At 37.8% G+C, this 22,453-nt stretch overlaps 1 protein-coding gene across 1 annotated transcript in view; it reads left to right on the forward strand.

Annotated features, from left to right (window-relative positions):
• MLIP (muscular LMNA interacting protein) overlaps window positions 1-22,453 on the forward strand; it is a 98,554-nt gene that overhangs the window by 57,035 nt on the left and 19,066 nt on the right. The window contains exons 6-10 of the mRNA XM_050709488.1: window positions 5,122-6,762; window positions 12,016-12,087; window positions 20,384-20,449; window positions 20,538-20,621; window positions 20,716-20,775. Of these exons, the coding sequence (XP_050565445.1) occupies window positions 5,122-6,762; window positions 12,016-12,087; window positions 20,384-20,449; window positions 20,538-20,621; window positions 20,716-20,775 (1,923 nt within the window). The remainder of the gene's footprint in view (window positions 1-5,121; window positions 6,763-12,015; window positions 12,088-20,383; window positions 20,450-20,537; window positions 20,622-20,715; window positions 20,776-22,453) is intronic.

Consider the following 22,453-nt stretch of genomic DNA (forward strand, 5'->3'; position numbering starts at 1 on the left):
CTTCATCAGTATGTTAAAGAGAAAGTACTGGATACTCCAAAAATGAATAAGGCATTCTTCTTAGTGTTAAAAGACTTGTGCTACTTTTTTTTTCTTTTTTTTTTTTCTTTTTTTTTTAATCCATCAAATTCAGTGTTGATTTTTAATGGAGAAAATTGTGAAAAAGAAATCCATTCTGGTTTGAGCTTCACAGCATTATGAAACATTCATTTTTTCCTGGAAACTCTCAGTGAATAAGTAAGAATTTTACCTGAGGAAGACGTAAAGGAATAGGTAAATCTGTGTAGGGGAAGCAGCTTGTAAAAGAATAATGGTCCAAGGGAAATACAAACTTACTTCAGCAACTTTAAGTATGCAAATTCTGTCAGACATAGCTGGCTGGTTTCTTTAAAAGCTACTACAAAAATTGCATGGATTTTTTGTAAGATTGCAGAAAAAAATGATAGGCTGTTTTCTTCTTCAATTTTTGGTGACTTGATGCGTTAACAGGGATCTGCTTGGTAAAGAAACAGAAAATACAGGTTGCATAGAACAAGGAATTAAAGCCTAATGTTAGTAACTGTTCACCCGAATGTGACTAGACATAGTATGTTACCCATAATATGGATAACACATATATCATCATTATTCTTAAGTTACAAACCTTCAAGACTTAGTACTTCCTTGGTCTTAATTTTCTAAATATTAGCTGTCTCTCTTCACAGGAAGAGGATGTTTTCACTAAGCTGATTTTACTGATGTTCTGATTCTTCAGTGTTTTCTTAGGCACCACTCTTTCTGGTTTGCTATCTAATAAAACACCATCAGTTCAAATATGAAGGAAAATCACCAAAAGATTATATAGCTGAATTATTTATCTGAGTAGTCCAAAGGACTCTAAACAGAGGCTACCTTGTCAGTTCCATGACTATAAAGCCAGTATCATGTCCCATTTAAGAGTTATTACATATAACATTATGTTCATTTAGAATCATAATTAGGTTTAATAAACAATTTCCTGTTGGAAATGAGAAAAGCAAGGATCAGCACTGAAGACCATTGTGTTGTACGGGGATCAGTCTGAACCAGAAGGCTCCTACAGCTCCATGCATTTCTGAATTCATTTAGAAGAAAGAAAAAGAGAAAAATCATTAAAAATATTGAAGCTTCTGTTGTTCTTTGAGATGGAATGGCTGATTTTGGATAATGCCATTGCATATTAAAATATTTATAGATATATGTGTATGTATATATAAAGTTATGCTGGTCACATTTGGGACTCTTTCTTCATAGTTTACTCTTTAAATATATATACATAAATAATATATATATATTGGTTAAAGAGAGTCTAGCCACGTGACAGAGAGTCAAACTGGCTCTTGTCCTTGGGAATGCACCCTTTGGGGTAAGGGGGATGTGGCTGCTCCCCTGAGTGCCAGGGGACATTAGCTCAGCTTGGAGAAACTTCTCAACTCCCTGTGGGGAATCAATAACCAAAAGGGTTTTTTAGGTTGTCAAAGTCACTTGACATTCCTCTGTCTGGTGCATGTCATCTGGTTTGGCTTCTCCAGACAAATCAGTCAAGAGCCCTCTAAAATCCTGCCATAGTCAAGAAGAATGCATCTTCCTTGTTGGGAGAAACCAGACAGTTCTGAATGGCATCTGTGTTAATCGGGTCTCAGATCACAGTTTGATTTACTATGCTGTCTCCGGATATTATGTCAAGTTTTTTACAGTCTCCAGTGCTTCCTTCTCTCTTTCTGGTTCTCAGGTCACAGGCTGAGGTAGGGAAATGACTTCAGTTTTTCCTATCTCCAATAAAATTCTAGCAAGATCAAAGCTTGGTTAACTGGTCCCAGAAGCAGGTCTCCATTAAGCCATGTTCTCTCTCAGACATGTTTGTCACACTGTTTCCCTTTTCCTGTTTCACCAACACATCTCTCAGGGCCTTGCTAGTGTCAGTAATGGCATTTTTTGTGCCCTTCCAAAATAATGTGATCTCATCAGAAAGACCTGTTACCTTACACCTAGCTCTGGTCTGCGATTTCAAATATGCTGAAGGTCTCCTGGGCAAGGCTCTACACTAAGATTAAGACCTATCTGATATTTCCGGGATCATCATCAATGCAACATGAAAATCTGTTTCAAGTTCCTTGATCCCTTCGTGCCAATGTAACCTTGCCACTTATTTAAACTTTTTTTTTTTTTTAATACAGTTTCAGAAGTATATATCTGAAGTTCTGATGAACAGAGAAAAAAAAAACTTACAATTGAATCACAGACCGAATGAACACAAATCCACTTCTATCATTCACTTCTTCTGCACTAGTACAGTAGTTAAAGCACAAAAGTGTTTTAAAGTAGGAGAGAAACTGAATGGAGAAAACCAAACCAAACCAAACTAAAACAAATCCCTTGATTGAGGGAAGTTATATCTCACCTACTGGCACTGGTGAGGCTGCACCAGTAAACTGTGCCCATTTTAGCAGTTCCCCACAACCTAACTTGAAAGCGATGTGGAGAAGGGATTGGAGGCCCTGCACAAAACTGCTGAAGCAGCAGGGATACAATGTGAGCTGTGGATGAGGGAACTGGCTTTGTTTACTCCAGCAAAAAGGCAGCTAAGGAGGCATCAGGGAGCAGCCCACAACTACTCAAAGGACAGTTACGGATATGATGGAGCCAAACTGTTCTGCAGTGGCAGATGAGACAGCAATGGCCACAAATTCAAGCGTGAATGTCCCAGTGGGACATCAGGAGGAGCTTCCTCAGGGGAAGGTGGTGCTGCACTCACACAGGCTGCCTGGGGGATGCTGGAGCAGCCCTGGTCAGGGGCTTCAGAGACCTGGCAGAACTGCTACAGCTAATGTGAGGGGCTGGTGGTGGTCAGAGCCCTGCTCTGAGCAGGAGGCTGGACTGACAATCTCAGGATATCACTTCTAACCAACTTTGATATGATTCTCTGACCTTGAAATAAGAGTGTGATCATCTATAAATGTAGATAATACTGTAATATAATAGGAAAACCTTTTCAGAAGGCTTAAATGATGGTTTAATTAGCTCAGCACATAAATGTTCAGTGATGTTCAAACTGGACGAAGACTACAGCAAAATGTCTTTGTCGTACTTTTAGGAGCATATTTATCATCTGCTATCAAGAACGTTTTCCTACCTGCTTATAAATCTTTCTTATTAAGCTTTATCTAATTAGAAGTCATTGCACATCCTGGTCTTTCATTATGGAGTTTCATATTAGTTCCTCATTTTCTTTTAATCCATTGTCTTTGTAAGGGAAATTTATCTACTCCATTTTCAAATATAGGGATTTAATTCTCCAACTTTGTTTTGACAGTTGATTAGCTTCCAGAACTCATTATTAAATTCAGCAGGCTGCTCAAAATTGTCAGATGAATTACCACACTGCTTTTAAAATTGTTAAATAATTTTTTGTTTCATGACATATTTACTATTAATTTTTCATAGTGTTTACATATTGGTAAATTATTTTACAAAATGTTCAGTATTTTTTCTTATTTTTGTTAGCAGCTTTTTCAACAATAGTCATGATTTCCTAATCCAGAAGAATATATAGTAGAATATTGTCACAGATATTTGTTTGTATACCCTAATATTTGCACTGCATAACATAGGCTTTCCACTTTGAAATGGGACACCTTAATACATGTATAAGGGAAGCAGAAGTTAGTGTCGTTGTAAAGGCATTCTGATGTTTGGCTTTTATTACTATAAATGAAGGCATTTCTGAAGAAATCTTATATAGCAAATATTTTCAGCTCTAAGGCTTGTTATTTGCATGCTGTCATTTAGCAGGAAGAGCTCACAGAGTTTAAGTTGTAAGAGTTAACAGGGTTCTGCTGTGATTCCATACTTATTTCACATACAGTTTAACCCTTAAAAGTCCATATGTCTTGCTCTCCTCTCATGTGTTCTCACTTGAAAATTGTTCCGTACTTATTCTTGTTTTATGATGTAGCAGTACTATATGACATCAAGCTATAATAATTCCTGTCTCTTAAGGGAAAGGCATTTCTATTAAAAATTAGAATTCAAAAGCTGAGCCAAAGCCACATGGAATTCATGTATGTAGAACGTGGTATAAGTTTGTTTTACAGAATTGCATAATCTTTTCAGGTTATCAAATAAATATATATGTAGATGTTGCTATGTTTAGATGAAATTTGTGGGGATTAGAGTCAATTTCCCTCCTTTCAAACTTCTCAGTCAAAAGTTAGGTGATAATTTGTAGCCTTTTGGTTTCACAGTTGACAGCTCAGTATTTTACACTCATGTTTTATTAAAATAGCATATTCCCCAATTTTTAACTTCAATATTATAACAACTTGGAAGATTTTGAGAGAATTTCTTTCTTTAAAAGCATAGAACTGTATAAAAGGTTGATAATATACTCATGTGCCCTAATTAGTTTTGACAAATCCTAATTAGAATAGACCAAAGAAAAAGGGAGCTCATGAAAGAGCTCATTACTGTTTTATTAGTGTATTGTAAGACTGTGGAAAAGGGGATAAGGACTCTTATATGCCTGTAAACTGTCAAGCGTTGCTCTATTAAAGACAAGAAGAGAGAAACAAACTGAATGCTCTGATTTGAGTTCTTCTGAGCAAATTTCTTGTTCTGATATCAAAATGTTGCAGAAGGTGTTGTTTACTGAATGTGAAAATGAGTACTTGAGTTGAATCTCATTTACAGAAAGGCTACTTTACACTGAACTGGGAGAGTGAGATGAGGCTATACTACAATTTTCTCACTTTCAGTTGTGTTCCCACAAGAGAATACCATCACGTGGTTCTAGATATTGCTGGTACAACCGCCTTGGGTTTTACTTAAAACAAAATATCGGTAGACTTGAACCTTGTCTATGTCAGCAAAACTGAGGTCTCATAAAAGTAAAGTAACACATAACTTGTCTGTACTCCATCACATCCCTGAGGGCCTTATCCATTAGGTTGTAAACCCAAGTTTAAGACAGCCCTGTTTTTTTTAACCCACAGAGCAGTACTAATGGAAACAGTATATGCACGACCACAGGACTGAAATGTGGGATGCTTAACAGTTCCACAGGTTCCACCTATATTAACATTTCTGTTTTTCTTTTTTCTCCAGTTAATTTCTACTCTTTCCACCTCTGATCATCTTTCCTCTAAACCACCTGCTGTCCACTTAATTTCTCCAACTAATCTGAAAGTAGCGTGCGGTGCCATGGTTAACCAGAATCAAGCCTCTTCGCTGGAAGACTCCCATAACAACTGGCAGTCAGCAATCAGGTCTTCTAAGCAAGATTCATCTCTCTACTTTCAGTCTGCTTCCCATAGTTCAGCCCCCTCCATGTCTAAAATATCCTCCTGTGCATCAAACATTTGTTACTCCAGCCCTCAACTGTGCGATAACCTGCAAACACCAAGTCTCCATAGCCCTGTCTGTGTTTGCAAAATGGGAGACTTCACCACATCTTCCATTCCAGCAAAGAGTCCAAGTCTTTTCCCCAAACCTTCACATTCAGCTGAAATTCAAGGATTATCATCCCAGCCTTTATCCCCCAGTTCTTCCAAAAGATTGAAAGCTTTATCTCCCCTCCCTGTACGTATAACTACACATTCATTATCTCCTAGCCCTAAACCTTTGTCTCCACCCTCTCTTTATGGCTCCTCTTCAACCGTATGTAGTGTAAATGAGCCTTGCACACAAATGTCATCTAGAGGATATTTATTAAAGTCAGGAGTTAGATCACCTCTGCCAACCAGACTAACTCTCTTAACTGCTATTTTGAGATCAGGCTCTTCTCAGCGGAGACCTCTTTCCCCTGCTTCTTGCCCCACGTTTTCTCCTAGCTCCCTTTGTTCCTCAACACTTGCAATAGATCAAAAGTGCAAAACAACTCCCCCAACCCGCAGAAAATCTATTTCAAGCCCCCCTGTTAGGCCAGATTCTCCCAGCAGAGAGGAGCATTGGCCTTCAGGATGGGCTCAGCATGTGCCTTTACACTCCAAGCCTCATGCTGCCCCCCGGGCAAGGTCCCTTTCTCCTAGAAAGCACCTTCCAGTCCGAACACCCTCTCCAGACTCCCGAAGTCCACAGTCATCCCACATCTCCTCCCATAGAAAATCAACTGCCTCTCCAGGTTGGCAGTCTATGCTGCCTGCTCTGGCGGTGCCTCCTAGTGCCCCAGAACATTATTCCCTTGCACACCCAACCTCTCCTCCTCCTGAAGGCCTGCGTTATCCTGCCTCCAGGTCCCAGGGACCTCAGAGGTGTCAGAGAGTGCACACTTACTCACCCATCTTTACCTGCCAGTCATATCCTTTGCTTTCTCCCACCAGACTTAGCTGCACATTTTCCCCCACCCGAGAAAAGCTGTTATCTCCCTCCCCAAGTCTTTCGACTTCAACTTCTAGATCTAAGTCAGATTCATCTCAAAAGTCTGCTCAGGAGCTGAGTACCCCCTCTCCTACGTCTTCAGGTGTCTCAAAGCAGTGGTCTCTCTCACGTCCTGATTCTACTTCACCGGTTCCCCAAACTTGCAATATTAATTCCCACCCACCGCAGCTTCATTCTTCATTGACACACAGAAGCTATAGGTCTAATTCCCAGTCTCCAAGACCTAAGCAATCCGCCACCTCACCGGTATTAAAGTGCAGATCTCCTGTCTCAGACAAGTCACCATGCACACTGCCATCAAGACCCAGAGAGCTGACTTCACCTCAATCTTTTTCCCTGCCTTCTGACCATGAAAACATCAAACCCAAGGTACTCTTGGTGCATGCTTATTTTCTAATAGTTCTTTGTCCCTGTAGGAAAAAAACACATCTGTGTTGCACAATGCTAGTAAAATGAATGAGCTGGGGAAAAGGAAGGAATGGTTGTTGTGTTGATAGTGAAGATAATGACAACTAAATCCTACCATTTCAAATTGCTAGCAACATGTTTTGTATTATGGGGAGGGTGCTGTAAGAATCCTTTAGCATACAAATCAAATATTTTATTGATGGGTGGGAGGAGATTTGGACAAACTGGATTTGTTAGTGTCCATTTGCTCTGATCTGCTAAGTTCAACTGAGCAGAGAACCGAGCCAAGAGCCAGAGAGGGAAGACAAAGACAGTCCCCTGTTTCTTCACTTTCTTTCCCTTTGGTACTTCTAATCTTATTATGCTAGATAGAGGGCAAAGGGGGGAAAAATAAAAAAAATACAAGCTTCCTACAATATGTACTACTGCAAATATGAAAGTCTTGCACTTGACAGATCAGTCGTACTCCTGCTGTTTGTCATTCACCCAGAGGCGGGAGAGTCCCAGCAGAGTGAGAATAAGCAACGATGGCAATTGCTGCAGGAGGTCTTGGGAACCAGTCTCCCTTTAAACCTAAAGATAAATCTCAAGAATGGGAAGGGGAAGGAAAGGAAAGCAGATCAAAAGATATGCAGCAGATAGGTGCCTGGGAAAAGAAAAGCAACTGCCTTGCACAAAGGGAGAGCTGGTGGCAGAAGACATCAGAGCTGCAGAAGAGACATCAGAGGCTTTCCAGCCTCTTTTATTTTATCCTTTCACTCCATGCTTCCTTTGCTGATGTCTAGGCTCTCCTCTGGCAGCTGAAGCTTGCTGCCCGTCACAGAAAGGCCATCATATTTTATTGATTTCTTTGTTCGCAGCACAAAATTACGGCCTGGTCTGCCAGATCAAGTTGTGTCAGATGTGTTCCTAACAGCTTGGCCATGGCAGGGGTGACCTGAACTACATGGAAAATGTTAATTGAAAATGAGAGGTTTAAATCAGCACAGAGTAACAATTGTCATGAATGGTTCCTTTAAAAACCAAACAACTCCAAAGGAACTATTGTTTCAAGCACAGCTGTACAGTGTCACTACACCCTGTCAGGACCAATTAATGAAATAAAAAGAGAAATAAAACTGTAGAAATTTCAAGATAAAAGACCCTCAAGAAAAACCTGGAAGGCATGACTGAGCCTGCAGATTGCAAAGCATTTGTGGTGTCTGCTACTGTTGGTGCAATCTCTGGCGATAAGGAAATTCTCTGCTTGTGACACATAACTATTGTCTGTGTTATATTTACAGAGGCTATTTCATCCTTTCAGTCCTTCCAACTGTCCCTTTTCCTGCTAATTTTGCTGTTGTGATGCAATAGCACTTCTGAAACTGTCCAACCACCCTATGGAGCATCGGAGAGTGTCCACTATAACAGACTTGGGCGGTTAGACTGGTGCAATTTTTAATCATGCAGACAAAGGTGGCTCCACCAGGATGTGAATGGTCTGAAATCTCTAAATCAAATGCAGCTAGAAGTTCAGGACAGGAAAGTCATCTTCTGGCTTTAAAATATGAGGCTGAATCTTCATTTACAGCTAACAATAGTATGCATTCAATGCCATCCCTTCCTCCTGCTCTCACCTATCTCCATACTTAGTTTTTGAAATAGCTCAACAGACTTCTGCTTTGCTCATCTGCGAATGGTACCAGACCCACTCCAGCCTCAAATCTCAGTATATTTCCAGGGGAAAAAAAAAGAAAAGATAGAGGAGAGAGAACATCACCATTTTAAGCAGCATTTAGGTCTCTTTAGTACCAATCAGTTCAACTCAAGGACTGGACAAAGAACTCCGTATGATGCATGACATATGACAGTTGGTGCACAACAAAATTTTTGCACGTATGAATTTTCTAAGTGAGAATCAAGGGAGAACTGCAGAGCTGCTTGACTTTGGCATGTGTAATTTTGCAACCTTAATATTGCTTCAATAGTTATTAAACCAGCACATTTTAAAATAGAACTTTGACATCAGATGTACTTTTCATCATACATCAAACTGTTTCATTAACATGATATCAAAGCACTTATGCAAAAAGGATTCTTTCATGGAGAGCTTTTATCTGTCTATGTCTACTCATGTACCAATTAATGGAAGTCAAAGAATAGCCTATGAACTAGTTTAAGTATTTGCATTTTTATATATAAAAGCATATGCTTTCCCATGCTTTATATATTTATGTTTATGTTTGCCAATGTTTTCAAAATATGACTGTTCAGCAAAGTGAATATGAACATAATCAAATTCACAGAACAGTGTGAAGTGTTGAACAGTGGGTGACCACTTGAAATAAAAATCCTCTCCCTGGACTGTGGAGACATTTTAATAGTGTTCTGGTGGACTTAATATAGCAAAATGAACAGTAGGATGGATTGGAGACAGATAAAATTGCTGATTTTGCAGGAAGAGATTAGCATAAAAACTGCTGGCTGTTGTTTGAAAACTCTTTGCAGTAATTTAACGGTGTGTCATTCCTACATATTCTTTGATTTTTTTTCCTGTTTGAATATAGCACAGGAATGCATGTAGATCTACCCAAAACAGCTGGGGATCAAACTAACTCTAGCAACATGGAGCTCAGCACAGCTGCAAAACCTACCACAAAGCAGGAAAGATTACTCATGAGGAGCTCCACACTACCATGGTTAGTTTCTGATTTTAAGCCTTTATAGGTACATCTCTAGCACACTTTGCAATGCCCTGTGTGTGCCCTAGATGATTGTTTGAGCAAGGCAAGCAGATTTTCTGAAAAACTCCCCAGGCTGATATTCACCCGAGTGGTGATAATGGAGTTGGTTTTCTTTTGACTGGACCATGGTGCAGGCCAGCAGACATGAGTGTCTATGGCTGTTCAAAAATACTAATATATTCCTAAGAACCAGATTACTAAATTTATTTAGACATTGAACAATAATTCTGAGTAATGCAAACTAGTGTGTCAAGAAACATGTTCCTAAGAGAAGAAATGGAATTAAAGATTTCCCATTCATTTAAATACCATGATTTTGACAATTTCACATTGCTCACATGTTCTACAGTACCTGGCAGAGGTAAAGCACATTAAAGTAGAATTGATTATATAAGAAACCCTTATATTTTAACAGTCTGATATGTTTCTGTTTAGTTCATACAGAGGTATGACTAACCTCAAAGTAGTTATAGTATACTCACCAGATATGTAAAAATACTTGGGCTTTGGAAGAAATTGCAATTCATTTACATGTTCAATTAAATCATTTCATTGCTTGAATATCAATTACAAGTAAACAAGGATACATTTTGTGGTTAAGCCAACGTTAATATTTGGAATTTTGACCTTCCATCTTACTTCAGTGCATAGTATCTTGTATTGAAAATCTTATCTTTATATAGATAGATGTTGTATATACATAAATATTTATATATATGTAAGTATCTATAATAATTTATAGCAGAGTGTTTCTATCTAAACATTCAAAGGGCAGTATTTAACTCACATGACTTTTGACATTTGAAAGCTAAATATCCAAACAAAACGTAAGCAATTCTATTATAGTCAATGGAGAGAAGGTGCTGTATCTTCAGGATGATTTTACTTTAACTTTGTAGGTGCTTATTTGAGGATGGGATGAATTATCCTGTAGAAATGTCCATGACTATAAATGGTTTTAGTTCTGACTGAAGCACCTAAATGGCAGACATCCAACTTAGAATGGCTAAATCTCATATAAATTAAAAAATAAAAAAGGTGAAAAAGCATTTCTGGCACTGCATTGATCTGCTTTGACAGCATATTCACTCAGTATATGTGATTATTGACTTCTTCAATGCCTGGCAGTCTCCATGTTCTGACTAGAAATAAATATGAGTAAATCTGAAGAAAAAATAACATTATGTATGAAAAGAATTAAAAGGTGATGTCCTAAAATGTTTAAAGGGAGGTTCAAGTGTGATATAAATTTCTCTTATCTGAATTAAATTTCTGGCCCCTCTGTAATTGTAGAGGGTTTTATTAGATATAAAAACAGGAAAAAAAATGACAAACGTATAACCCAAAATACAGGATGTTTTCCAGACCATTATTTCATAAGGACTAGTGTCCACTGCTCAGGCAACAGTACATTAAAAAAACTTAGCTGATGAACAGTTAACTTTGTGTCTGGTTAAATATCACAAAAATATTCAACTAATAACTTTAAAATCTATTATTGTCTGAATTTGAGAATGTTTCTTTAAATTAGTATGATGTTGAAAATGGAAAAATGTTGTGAATTCCTTTTTAATTGTTTACTCCCCCCCCAAAAAATTCCAGCAGCCATGTGGTTAAGAGTCCTAGCTCTTGAACTTATGTAAGTATGGAAGAATCTCATTGTTCATTTAAAAATAACTGAATTTAGTCTCCATAATTACCAAGAAAATATAGAAAGTACAGTTTCTAAAGGGTTAAAACATTTTGGCAAGCTAATATAGTCTAAAATATAAATTATTAAAAATGATAATTTTTAAGCTTGATCTTAGGATTTTTTGTACCCCAAATCATGTACTTTTTATGCTTTAGATTGTCAGTTCCGTATACCTGGTTAGAGTGCAAAAGTTCCTCTGCTTGTTTTGAAATGTGTGGGTGTTAAAGTTACTGTTAAAGGAGGTGAAAAGTAGTGTCATCTGACTTAAGTGATCTACCCACTTTCACAAGTAATTCAGCGTTTAAGGATCTTATTCAGTCTCATCAAAGCCAATCACAGAAATCCCTGTGACTTAGTGGTCCAGGATCACACAACAGAGCAGCAGTTCCTAAGGTGCATGTACTGGCAGAAATAGCTTTGCATTATCATTTCAAATCACAAACTAACTTGGAATAAACTCACAGCCTCTTCTGATATCAATTTAAGGATAGTAGTAAGCAGAAAGTTGCCAAAATCACTTTAGAATTTATAAGCTGCAGATATAGAATGTTCATGTATTTCCATCTCATTCTTAAATGCAAAAGATGTATGTCCTTTAAAATCTAAGCAGAACCACTAGATTTTCTTTAAGAATTAGCTTTCATAAGTACTATGTAACCCTTGTATTGTTGTAACGTGTCTGTGAGACAATTAAAATCATCTTTCATTGTCGTACCTTTCTCCTTTCTTGTCTCTTTGTCCCTCTCTCCCTTTTACCCTTCTTTACATCTCTTCCTGCTTTCTGGTTTGCCCTTTTAGCAGTACAAGATCAAGACAAGCTACAAGGCATTTGCAGCAATACCTACAAACACATTACTTATGGAACAGAAGGTTAGTGTTTGATCAAAGATGTGGGAATTGCATTTGAGAGTGTTCAACTTTATGTACATATTCTGACATTTCTGTTGGTGATATTACAGCACATAAACTCTGTGAACTAGCTGCTCAGGATTATAATTCCAGCAGTTTTTCAGGGTCAGCTACACTGTACTGAGGATCAAAGGCTTCATTAACCTGAATTTCTATTAAAAAAATACTGTAAAAAAACATGTCCTAAAGGAATCATCATTTATGACAATGTCTCAAAGTCTGTTTTGCTGTTTGACAGTCTCTGGAGCTCTGCTATTTTAGGACCTACCCATCAGTAGGTCTTGGCCAGTTAAAGATTCTTCAATGGCTATGCTTACACTAGTAAATTCAACAACACCAGGAAATGTCCTCAATTACAGTCCAACCATCAACCTGAGCTACAGAGTCCCTTCACTAAACGACGTCCCTTAGCAACACAAAACATGCCACAAATATATTTAAAGACATGCTTAATAACTCTGACATCACAAATATAACGGTATCTGAAAAAGCTTTCTGTGGACATAATTCAGGAACTTAGCTTCTAACGAATTTCTGTAAGATTAAGCTTTCCTATGTACACACATACATATGCATTTACATGCAAAGCTCAGCTGATTTCCCTAGGATTTTACAGAGTTTACAGACATTTGAGAGTGCGAATTTAGCTCTGCATAAAAGATTTTGAAGATGAAAGGAAAGCAGCCTGGTGCAAAGGGACCTGGGGATATTGGTTGATACCCAGCTGAACATGAGCCAGCAGCATGCTCAGGTGGCCAAGAAGGTCAACAGCATCCTGGCTTGTATCAGAAATAGCGTGGCCAGCAGGACCAGGGAAGTGATTGTCCCCTTGTACTCGGCTCTGATGAGGCCGCATCTCGAGTACTGTGTTCAGTTGTGGGCCCTTCACTACAAGAAGGACATTGAGGTGCTCGAGCGTGTCCAGAGAAGGGCAACGAAGCTGGTGAAGTGTCTAGAGAACAAGTTTTATGAGGAACGGCTGAGGGAACCGTGGTTGTTTAGCCTGGAGAAAAGGAGTCTCGGTGACCTTATTGTGCTCTACAACTACCTCAAATGAGGTTGTACCAAGGTGGGGATCAGTCTCTTCTCTCAAGCAGCAAGTGATAAGACAAGTGGAAATGGCCTCAAGTTGCACCAGGGGAGGTTTAGGTTGGATATTAGGAGAAATTTCTTCACTGAAAGGGTTGTGAGGTATTGGGACAGGCTGTCCAGGGAAGCAGTTGCGTTACCATCCCTGAAGGTCTTCAGAAAACATGTAGATGTGGTGCTTAGTTATATGACTTAATGCTAGATATGGTAGTGCTAGATTAAAGGTTGGACTTGATGATCTTAGAGATCTTTTCCAAACTAAATGATTCTATGATTTTATGATCATTTTGACCCTGAAAAATAATAATAATAAAAAAAAAAGATTGTGACCTACTGGTTATCACTTAAAACACAAGTTCATTATTTTCAAAAATGTGAGATTCCTTTCTTTTAAAGTTTTCTTTTAATCTTGGATGAATATTTTCATCATTTGCATCAAACATGAAGCTTCTCAAGTCTAGAACACACCAAGTAAGACTATGTCTGCCTTAACATGCAACAGAAACGGCTCAGTAGAAGAAAGTATCTTATATCCCTACTATATGCATTTTGGTAGTTTTTTTTTGTTTTGTTTTGTTTTTTGTCAGAGAGTCTGTTAGTGTCTGGAAGCATTAGGTGGACTCTTGAGGTGCCACTTCAGGGCTGACTTTAAAATGAACGCAGTTTGTGCACTAAGCTGTGCTGCTCTGCAGATGCAGAGGTCGGTAGGTGGTAGGTGACTTTGAGTGGGGGATTTACTTTGAGGGCACACTCCTGATCTGAACTAGTGGGTTAAGGACAGCCATGCAACTGCACCTTTTCAGAAGGAAGGCAATTCCTTTTGAGGGATCATCTTGCTGACTCTCTCAGGCATTTACTCATAAGCTGTATGTTACGTATCCACCAAACATAAAAATGATTTGTACAATCTTATGCCAGTATCTGTAGAAAAAAAAAAAGACTCCAAAGCAATCTGTTTACACAGAAACTTTTTGTTATCTGCCAATTTACTGAAAATTCTAGCCTTAGTGTATCCTTCAGTAGCGACAGCACAGTCATGTAAAACTAATAAGATATCAGTTTTCTGCTACAGGACATTCAGGATGAATTTACTTTGCATGTTTTAGCATTGCCTGACTACGGCTGATGTATCAGGTGCATTTCCCTGGGCATTCTGTCTAAGGGAGCTCTGGTGCACAACTCCTTCCCTGTTTTCCCTTGTTTTGGAGATTATGTATATTAATATCCTATTGATCCAGACCAGCAGCTATGTATAGTGCTCCTGAGATAGTCCTATTGTGTTAGCTGACATGCATTTATAGTATGTCTCTTAAAGGAAGCATAAAGGAGTCATATGGCACATACAGGTCCCCTTGTACCAAACCCTAATGTACAAGTATTATCCTCAGAGTAGCAGGGAGGGAGCTTGGAAGGAACTCATGCCACTTTGTAGCTCAATGCCAGTAGTTATATTGCTCCCATTTTCTGCAAACATCAGATCAAAAAGAGAGCAATTCAAGACAACAAGTTCTAACTGCATAAATAATGTTTTATTAACATTGAGATAAAGATTATTTGGAGAAGATATTTTTGAGTGACATTTATTTTAGCAAGGAAGGAAGTTTTGCAAGACAGATATTACTGAACTGAATTAATGATTAGGAATACATCATCTTCCTAAATGCAGGAAAAGTATTTTGCTATGTGATCAAACTGGAAATGAACATTTTCCAAAGTGAACCTTTTTGCACTGTGTAAGTAATTATGTTACTTAATTTGAGTGGTCATGAGAAAATGGGTTCAATCAGATCTATGATGCAGGTGATCTAGTGACAATTTTTATGCAGTAATAATTAGATCATATGAAAGAAAACTGTCAACGATATGTTATATAAGGTAAAATGCTTTGCCCCTGAATTGTCTCCTTGTGTCTTTCTTTCTCAAGTAACTTTTTCTTTTATATGTGTGTAAATGCTTTAATTTCAGCCAGCATTTTTTAACTTCTCCTTATGAAACTGTTAGGCTATCATCATTTTAACAGCTTATCTAGGACACACTTTTATTCTTAAGTACTCTCAGTCAAAGAGAATTGTTCAAATCTATGCTCATTAGCAGCAAAGAAGAAGCTCATTGACTACATATACATATAATTTGGCAAGCCCAGAAGTGGTTTAATATCATCAAATCCCATAGCTGGCATGCTTTCTAACTGTTTTAGCTTGTATGAACATGATATTCCTCTTATCACCCATGGTCTGCTCAGGAAAATTCAAATTCAGGATATCTCTTGGAGGATACAGCTGTAAATTCCTTCACAGACAGAAGAGCAAAACCTTGTTTTTAAAGGACTTGTGCTCAGCATCACGGTCAGGCTCTGTCTGGGAGCAGCAACAGTGTGCTGCTCCTCATGAAAGATGAGCCAGAAGCTGGCATAACAGCAAGGCTAGTAGGACAGTGTCCTCACCAGCATGGGCACTGTCCCACGGTGCTTGATCAGGGACAGCAGAGATAGTGATAACAAAGTGGTGGTGTCCATGGTCAGCCAACAGTGCCATGATCACCACACAGATTCAAAGTGATGCAGCAGGTCCTCAGACAGTGACAATGAACTCTTCTGCAGAAGAGTTAACAGATAACAGCATCCACTGGCTAGAAGAGGAAGCAGAACATGCTTAATGTAGGCTTAAGGCAAAAGTTTAACAGCAAGAATTAATTAACCATGAGAAAAAAAATCCAGAGACTGAAATGGGTGCTTTATCATAGAAATTAGACAATCAAGACAGGACACTTTTCTGGCACTTCATACAGTAATTCCAGGCAGTTCTGTGGTTTAAAGAAAAGGTCAGACTCGGTGATCACTGTGGTTCCTTCTGGTCTTTTTATTATTGAGTCAGTGAGTCACCCCTCCACTGACATTCACTCTTGAATAGCCTCTACAGTTATAGAGATGAGATCACAATCCAATTCAAAATTCCAGTCCTAATCAGGTAGTATATAACTATTATTTAAACATTTTATTTATCAAATACCTATAAAAATATCTTCCACTCAAAATAGTTTGTCATGAAGAGTCTATTTCGGGGAGATGTGGACAAATTCCTAACTTTAAGTATACGGTCCCTTACTCCAGACCCTACTTCATCTTCAGAACTATGTCAAATTTGAGATGTAACCCCAACACTCTATTGAACTTCTTGGAACTGCAAAATAAAACAAGTCTTCTCTCAACAATTCAGTGGTCTGTAGTCTACAGCAAAGTTTATGCAGGGGTATTTGGGATTGCTGTGTTTGGCCAGAAAAGGGAAGGTTTGTCCAGGGAAGAAAACCTGGTTATGAAGGCTTTGGGCTGGCTGCAAGTGTTCTGCTCAGACTTCACCCATATCTGAACGAGGTGAAACAAGGATGATGGGTTTTACCATTAAGTACACCTGTTTCACAACTGAGCACTTATTAAGTCTTCTGAAAAGCATTATACGTAACTGGATGTGGAAGGAAGGAGTGCAAATGAAAGTACTGTTGGCTTATCTGCCTTGTATTTATCAACTAAGTACAAGTAGAGGACTACAATTTCTTAAATGAATGTAGAAAAAAAAGATCTTAATAATAAACCTAACAGCTAGACAACTGGCTCTTTTTGAGTATGTGAGGATCACCCCGGATCCAAAAAGCATTTCTGACAACATTTTGTTAAGAACATTTTGATATAAAAGATTGTATTTTTCATCAATTACTTCTGGTGTGCACTTACTAGGTGAATTTCTTGCTTCCAGATTATATGTTCATGCAAGAAGTCTTCTGAAGGCTAGAATTTAATACCTAATGGTAAGAAAAAGAAAATCATGTGTGCAGTTCTAGAGTGCTAAAAGACCTAGTTTGTCTTTAATAATAACCACACATGACAATAGAAGATCAGGCTATAAACTCCCTCTTTCTTTCTTTTAAATATTATTATTTTTTTAATTTTTTAATTTTTAAAAAATTAAAGCAGCTTTTAATATTAATTTTATAAAAGGAAGAGTAGCCAGGTCTTTACAATATCATTTCCCAGGATCTTTAAGGAATAAGTTGTAGGAACAGAGTGTACATGAAATTCCATTATACAGAATACATTTTTTGCATGTATTGAGGGCTTCAAAAGCATATTAATAGGAAAAACATGCAAGAGAAATAAAAGAACAGGAAACTTCTTGGGTTTTGCTCAGCACAAGGTCTTCACAAGACAGTAAAGAGGCTATGTCAGATTGAGGTTACAACATTGATGTTGTTCATTAGTGAATGAAACAAATTTCTATATTTCCTGTATGTTGCCAAGAGCTTTAATTCTTCTAAAAAAATACTGGAGACCCTAGTCAGATCATTTACTACTATCCTTTCTGCTCTGATACAGCTTCAGCAATCAAATAGCTTGGGGGAAAGAAGAGGGAGGGGTTATAGTAACCACCGACATCAATGGAGTGTATGCTTCACACCCTCTAAGTTGCCTTTTACAAGAATAGAATTGGCAGTTCAGACACTGGCTATTTCATCCGCACATTTAAGTTCTGTCAAAAATAAATTTTCATTCTCTAAATTACACTCTTTTAAATTGTGGTCCCACTATTATTTTTCAGATAATCAAAAAATTGGAATGTTCCACTTTTGGTATTGTTAGGCCACTGGCATAGAAAACAAAGCTTGAATACTGTTGATAGAGCTAATCAACAGTACTGTTGATAACACTAATGCTTTAAATTAATCATAATATTATTGCATGGTAACTCTAGTAATGAGTTCAGAAATGAAAGTAATACTTTTTAAATCATATATTTTTCTCTATGTGGTAATGCGTAACAACAACAACCAAAAAAATATTGCTAGAAAAACAAGTTGTGTTTTGAAAAGCTAACAATGGATTAAAGCGAATCTCCCTATATCTTTTTATATTTTTTTAATTTTTATTTTTATCTCCCCCCTCTTTTATTTTTATTTTATTTTTTTACAGATGTTAGGGATGCTTAAAAATGAGCTGTATTTGTTTATTCTCTCTCTCTTTCTCTCTTTTTGGTGCTGCAATCACCTGAGTAAATGAAAGCTTCAAACTTCATAGATATTTGGGTTTCTAATTTCTACTGAAATTGATGGATGTTTGGTACTTAAATTATCCAGAATCTTGGTTCTTGACATAGACTTGTGGATGTGTCTGTAGTTAATCTAGGAAGATCCATCAATAGCTTCTGGGTAGCTATGTCCTACCCTTAATTGTGTTCACCCTCTGCTACTGTCCTAGAGAAGTGAATTGGAAAGATTTATATATATATATTTTAAACAATTGCTTCATTATGTTCATCACCCTACTGATTTCTCAAGGGTTTTGAGAAACTTCTTAAATTCTCTATTCTGAACATGTGGCTGATGACAATTTCTTAATGGAACAGGTTGTTTTTGCTAATTCACATTCACACTCATCTCTCTACAACAGGCTGCTTTGGCAGTCCTGCCCTTGATAGGTACTGGAAAGACTCTTCTTCTTCATTTTGCATTTTACCAGTTCATTTTACATTTAACAGGAGGATGTAATCTGACTGAAACTGAACAGGGGACACAGCACTTGAGTGTAGTGCTGAGCACTCTTTAGCGAGCTCTCTTCTTCTACAGGTCTGTCTGTTGATCTGAGATAGGAGAAATGAGAAAGATCATTTATCTTTTCATTTTCTGTCTCAGGAGAATATTACATTAATTTATTTAACTCAAAAAAAAATATCATTCATTTTCTTTTTTTTTTCCGTTTTTTTTTTTTTTTCCTTTTGAACTACAACTACTTCAAAGCCAACAGGTTTGTCTAGAGCTAGAGGGGAGGGAAGAAATGTGTTTGGAAAGAAAGTACTCTTCATTGTACTCTTCATTTTTTCCTACCGAACTCTCTAACAGAAGACATCACAAACGTGCTTCTGTGCAGGATCTTTTATGTATGGTACATAGGTGTATTTTGCCAGTAGCAGTTATACTCAGCAAAATTAAACTCATAAATAATTACTCAAGTGTATGTCTATTTTTTTTTTCCTTAAAAGATTCTACCATTTTCCTCCCAGCACACGTCTTCTGTAACTGCAGCCCAAATAAGTACCTCACTGGATACATATTATTGCCACAGAATATGCATAGGAATGTGTTTTTTTTCTTTGCTCTTATCACATATTTTTTTGCAAATAACTGACAAATATGAAACTTCATAAAAACATAAATGTTAAACAAAAAAAATCCACAAACCCTGCTGATTCCTCTCCTGTAGTCCAGCTGCATGCATCAGCAGGCTTCCAGAGCAATTTTTGGTCTCAGTATGGAGTCTATTTGAAAATTGATTCAAAGAAAAAATGGGTGATGGCAGTGAGAGTGTGCCTCACCAACTCTGGGACAAGATGAAAAGGGCACTGAGCACTGAAGTGAAGTTTGGCTTTTGTGGGTGTTTTGTGAGTTTCCTGATAAAAGAGAGGGGTTGGCAAACTGATTCCCACTGTTCTCACACTTGTTCCAAGTGTGGGCATTGGAAAGCTGGAGGTATATCCAAGCACAATAAGAGTGCCTTTTGTTTGGGAGAGATTGTGGCAGCTGCATTAAGTGGTTGCATAGACTAGTCATGTTTTGTATGGTACCACAAGTGTGTTGTGAATATTTTCCTTTATACAATTCTCTTTTCAAGCTAAAATCCATAAATGTCAAGCACCATTTTTGTTGCTATGTATTATCACTATTCTCTTTAAACAGGAGGTACTTTTTAAAGAAGACAGCTACTGAAAGAAACAAACAGGCCTCCTGTGTGCTTGGACCCCTGCCCTGCCCACCTGCTTACAGCTGGTGGCTGTCTTCCAGTGGTGCATGGCAGGCAGACACCCGGCACCTTTGTCGTCCAGCACATTCACTGTGTGACATTCACTGTAGGAGAGGTGGGGTGTTATTGAAGGAGAAGACAATGTAAACATTACAAACCCCAAAGTTATATTAAATTAACGGTATTTTCTGATCTTCAAAGCAGGGAGGAGTCACCTAGCTTGAATACACTCTCTCTGAAAAAAAAACAACCTCAAATTCAAGATCAGAAGATGGTAACCCAAAGAGCCCTACTATAATTTCTTCTTTTTCCATGATTGCTTATTAAAAAACAAAACAGAACAAAACAAAACTCAGTGTAACAGTGAAATCTTTTGAATTGCAGGCATTAGAAGAGCCAACCAAGACTGCTAGTGTGACTGAAGGCACTGCTTTGGACACTCATTCAGAGGTAGTGTTGTTTTATCTCTGAAATCTGTATTTGAAAACAAAAGCTTTGTTTTCTGTTGTTAATTGAGTGATGTGTCCTCCTTTTTCAGATGTGCTCCCCTGCCCAGCTCAGACAACAAACAGAAGAGCTATGTGCTGTCATTGATCAAGTCCTGCAGGACCCATTGACCATGGTAATCCATCAGTATGTAGGACTGACTTTCTCCTCTTCCTTTATGTTTGTCTCATCATTAATAAATTTCTTCTCTGTTAAAAATAATTTTCCAGCGCCGATGTGAATCTTCTCCAAGTTTCCTGCAGATGAACACAGAATCAGATGGTGGCAAGGTAGGTGAATAAGCCCACCCACACACCAAAAGCTCTTTCCAGGTAGACATCAAGGAAAATAAAAGCACAGCTACAAAGCCTTCAGCAACAGAAAGTTGCAGTTAAGAGATCCAACATCAGTAAAGCATCTGGGTGATTTAAAAGATTTGGAAGGATAAAACTTTAGCCTTGGAGTTACTGCAGTTTCTATTGCAAGAAGTTTTCCTGAAGTCAGGAGTCATACTGACTTGAGAGAACAGCATGGGGCTGTGACAAGGGAGGTTCAGGCTGGATGTTAGGAGAAGGTTTTTCACTGAGAGGGTGGTTGGGCACGGGCACCCCAGGGAAGTGAAATAGAATATATTGTGAAATAGAAGCTGTCTATTAGTTTTGCAGACACTGGATCCACAAGGAAGAAAGCCTTCATACCTTGCCTTCCATATTACAGAGTCTGTGGCCATCTCCCAGATTTTGTCCTACCTATTGGTCCTTATGACAAAGGAGCCCATGTTTCGATGGTTTCAATGACTGAAAACATCTCCAATTTTTTTTATTTTTATTTTTATTTTTATTTTTATTTATTTATTTATTTATTTTATTCAGTATTGGTTTTCAAATAATGGGATAGCTAAATGAGTAAGTAGAATTGCTCTTAAGTCCTTATTTCCTTTTAACTCTTGCCCCTTGTGGGAATTGGATATCTTCTATGTCCACTTAACATGGATAGCTCTGAAACAGGTAGTGAGAGGCAGGTACAGCTTTCTACACTGGTGTTAAACTTCACTAAGTTATATTGGTCTGTCTTCTGGATTCAAACGGATGACTAACAATAGGAGGAGGGTCCTGTACTCAGTTTGCCCCACGTAAATTTAATTTGGTCTTGGCAGCTATAGGAGGCAGATACAGAAAGTGGCAGAAATGTCAGAAAAAAAAAAAAAAAAGAAAAAAAAGGATAAAAGGATAAAAGGAGAAAAGGAATTTTTGGCAGGAAAATTTATAAAAAAATCAGTGAATTCAAACTAACCTTCATGATGTCCAGTCTACCATGCAAATATAGGGCACAGAATCAGCATTCCTCAGTAGGTGTATTCAATATACACTTCAAACTTCATTTTCATTTTTGAAATTCTGTCAAACAGCATGCAGTGGTGAATCAGGCTTCAGGCAGCTGAAAGGAGGAAATAGGACAGCAGCTGAAAAAGCAGGCAGAGACTGGTATTGAGGAAATATTTTCTAATACTTGCAGTGAATCCTGTGTGGTTGAAACAATGCTACTAAGTTGGACTTCTGAGCTATAGAATCCAAAACCTACTTCCTTGGGCAACTGAGAATTGATTTTTGACCAAAGAGAAGATATCAGTAATCAGCAAGAAAACCAAATAAAGAGAGCAGAAGGTGAGCTTGACAGGATGCAGCATAGGAAACAAGAGAAATGTGATGACAATCTCAGTTTAAGTTTAAGCAAAGTGCTTGAATTGAGGGTGAAAGAGAGTCCTAAGAACCAAAAAAGAGTATTTGTTAAAAGTAAATGCCTTAGAAATAGTATGGGTTAGTCAGATGAAAGAAAATAAGAACATGGAAAGAGGCAGTTTCAGGTTATAATTGTGAGCAAATATAAGTTAAATTCCACAGTGCGACCACATCTGTGGTTGTTTACTAATAAACATTTTATTACGAGAGTTCTCAGAGATAATTTAAA

The sequence above is a fragment of the Cygnus atratus genome, chromosome 3 (assembly GCF_013377495.2).
Source record: "Cygnus atratus isolate AKBS03 ecotype Queensland, Australia chromosome 3, CAtr_DNAZoo_HiC_assembly, whole genome shotgun sequence".
Classification (NCBI taxonomy): Eukaryota; Metazoa; Chordata; class Aves; order Anseriformes; family Anatidae; genus Cygnus; species Cygnus atratus.